Consider the following 2,963-nt stretch of genomic DNA (forward strand, 5'->3'; position numbering starts at 1 on the left):
TTGGACTCCGCCCCATTGAGATCTTCCAATAGAGCGATGCCGCGCCGGCGATCTTATTTAGTTTGGTTTGATAGGATTTGATTACTTCTTCAATAAGTAATTAAATATCAACTTCAATAAGCAAGTTGAATTGAACATATATTGATATAACCTAATTAAGGCAGAAAGAAAAGAGGGCTGAGGGCAGGAATTTATTTATTTATTTTTTTTCTAAAAAAAATGATCATAATGTCGATTTTCATAATAAAAACACTCTTCAATTCATACGAGTATATATGTTACATATATAATACATGTACATACAACAAATCATACATGCTTACTTTCTTAAAATAAAATAAAAATCATACATTCTTATACATTGTAAATCATATGGATCTAGTTCAAACTGATCCATACATTATTACAATCAAATACACACAATAGGTGATCATTAGGTATATACATGGTAAATATTCCGTAAGTTCGTAGAAAATATATTAGCAATACGAATGATGATTTGAGCTGAACGAACAACAAACTTTGCAAAAAACTCTGAATCAATTACGATAGCAATGGTGTAAATCTGAACAGAAGCAACGAGGCTTAAACCCCGGGAAGTCGAGGCACGTCCCATTAACAGTGTCGTCTGCTGTTAATTTGTTACACTGGTGTACGCAGTTAGTATCATCATCGTCATCGTCATTTTCTGGACAAATAACCGGATCAGTACTGTTGCTTAACACGGTACATTTTGGAAGTAGATTACGTAGTATTTGTTCGAGTTGTACGGCACTGTAAATTCTTTCGAAATTCAGACGACCTAAAGCCCTTATAATTGGACCTATAAGAGCTGCTTCACCCTTTTGGAATTCTAGGAAAAACAAATTAGATAATAATTAGCTTGTCACAAAACTAGTATGTAATTCCATGTTTCGATTAATTTAACCAGGGTTAGATGGAAAGGATTAGCTTAATCGATATGCTAAGTGACTAAAATAATAATAACTCATCCGTTTTCTTTTAATTACTTGCAAGTTTGCAACACAACCTCTAGCCATGCCGCACCATTAAGGAGATGATTAGTAAAGGTAAAGGAACTATTTTATCCTTTTATCAAAATAATTTTTCTATTAGGTACCATTTGTAAAATTAGTAAAATTTATTTTTGATTAATTTATACATTTACATTATATAATTCTGACCTCAAAATATATGACACTAGGTTGTGTTATAAATAAAACAAAAGAAATTTATTATTACGTAATTAATTATTGGCCCGTGTTATGGAAACATTCCAATCAATGAAATGGGAAGGGAGGTGGCCATGGAGGGGGCGGGGGTGGGTGTGCACAACAAAATATTTAATTGACAAAATTCAAACCTAAGGCCTTAATGTTGAAATATGTCCTCTGTCATTAGATGAAAGGATCAATATATAGTTTACTTTTGTGGATCTTTTACCAAAACAGCTAATTTGATAAAAGTATTTACTAAAACGGCTAATTATAAAATTTAATTTCCAAAACTAGCTAATTTATTAACTTGGAAGTAATTTATCTATTTCTTATTTTTCTTTGAACTTGTTAAGTTTACTATATAATTTTTTTTTCTTAATTTTCAAAAAGATTGTTTAAATTGGAAAATTTAAGCGATATACATAAATTAATTACTATGGCATTAGAATTAATGGGATATTTTAAACTATGGCATTAGAATTTCCCATAGAAAAACAAAAATAAAAAATTTTTGTTTAAAAAAGCTATTTTTTTTAAATAAAACAAATTTTTTTTTTTTAAAAAAACCCATAATATGAACCAAACCGGTTCAAAGGAATATAAGAATAGATAAATCCTTTCTAAGTTAATAAATTAGGTAGTTTGAGAATTAAAATTTATAATTAGCCGTTTTGATAAATACTTTTGTAAAATTAGCCATTTTGGTAAAAAATCCTACTTTTGTTATGAAAAAATTCTTTTTTTTAAAAGCAAACTAAACTCTGAATTGAAATATAAAGCAAATTAAACAGTACACTGTGTAGAATCTGATTAGATGAAAGGATCAATGGCTTACTTTTGCTATGAAAAAAAAAAAATTAAAGCAAATTAAACTCTGAATTGAAATATAATCATATTGACATACATCATTTCTCTTAATTTTATGACTCTTTATATCTCTATATGCATAGAAATAACACAACAAATAAGACTACCATATCAGAGCATAATTGTAATTGTAATATGCCCTCCAAAAAAAAAAAAAAAAAAACAAAACAAAAAACCAAAATTGTAATATTAATATCAAGGGCTGATTAAGAACTCACCAGTGCTTGCAATAAGAACCGAAATGAGACATAGCGCAAAAAGGCAGAATTGGGTAGATTTGACCATTTTTAGTTGTGGAAATGTTATATGCTAATGATAACATTCTATTAAAATGTGACATATATATAGCCAATAATCTATGTCGTATTTTGAACTGTTAAAAGACTATTAATATTTCTCAGTGTTTATCTATGTGAAGAATTCAAAAAATTGTTTCATTGGACAGTCATAATCTTGAAATGTTATCTGTTGACCAAACTATTTTTTTTTAGTATTAAGCTTGAGTGACTACTCAAAATACACGATTATACAAGTATAAGAAAAGTAATATGGACTTAGGGAGTCTATATAGTAGTATTTTCTAATAAGAAAATGAAACTTCCTCCTGTAAAAGTCACAATAAAAATCGATGAGATAGAGCGTATGAATAATGAAAAAGTCAACATGGTGCAATATTAAAATGGAAAAAGAATTAGAAATCGTGTAAGGTAAATTGATTACTTATTAAAAATAATAATTAGTCGAAATATTATTAGACATTAGCTAAAGAGTTTTATCCCAATAATCACATGAATTTGTCATAAAATGTAGACCACCGAGCTCTTAACAAGGTGACCACAAGTAAAGAGGGAGAGTTGGTCGGGTTGAAGGCTCCCCTCA

General features: G+C 28.8%; 1 protein-coding gene across 1 annotated transcript; it reads right to left on the bottom strand.

Annotated features, from left to right (window-relative positions):
- Positions 1 to 235: 235 nt before the first annotated feature.
- On the bottom strand, positions 236 to 2,412 carry LOC110727967. The gene is made up of 2 exons (XM_021907557.1): positions 2,303 to 2,412; positions 236 to 853 (listed from the first exon to the last, which is right to left on the bottom strand). The coding sequence occupies exons 1-2, from the start codon at positions 2,367 to 2,369 to the stop codon at positions 540 to 542; spliced, it is 381 nt and encodes a 126-aa protein (XP_021763249.1). The 5' UTR covers positions 2,370 to 2,412; the 3' UTR covers positions 236 to 539.
- Positions 2,413 to 2,963: the final 551 nt, after the last annotated feature.

Source organism: Chenopodium quinoa, unplaced genomic scaffold (genome assembly GCF_001683475.1).
Source record: "Chenopodium quinoa cultivar QQ74 unplaced genomic scaffold, ASM168347v1, whole genome shotgun sequence".
In the NCBI taxonomy this organism is placed as follows: domain Eukaryota; kingdom Viridiplantae; phylum Streptophyta; class Magnoliopsida; order Caryophyllales; family Amaranthaceae; genus Chenopodium; species Chenopodium quinoa.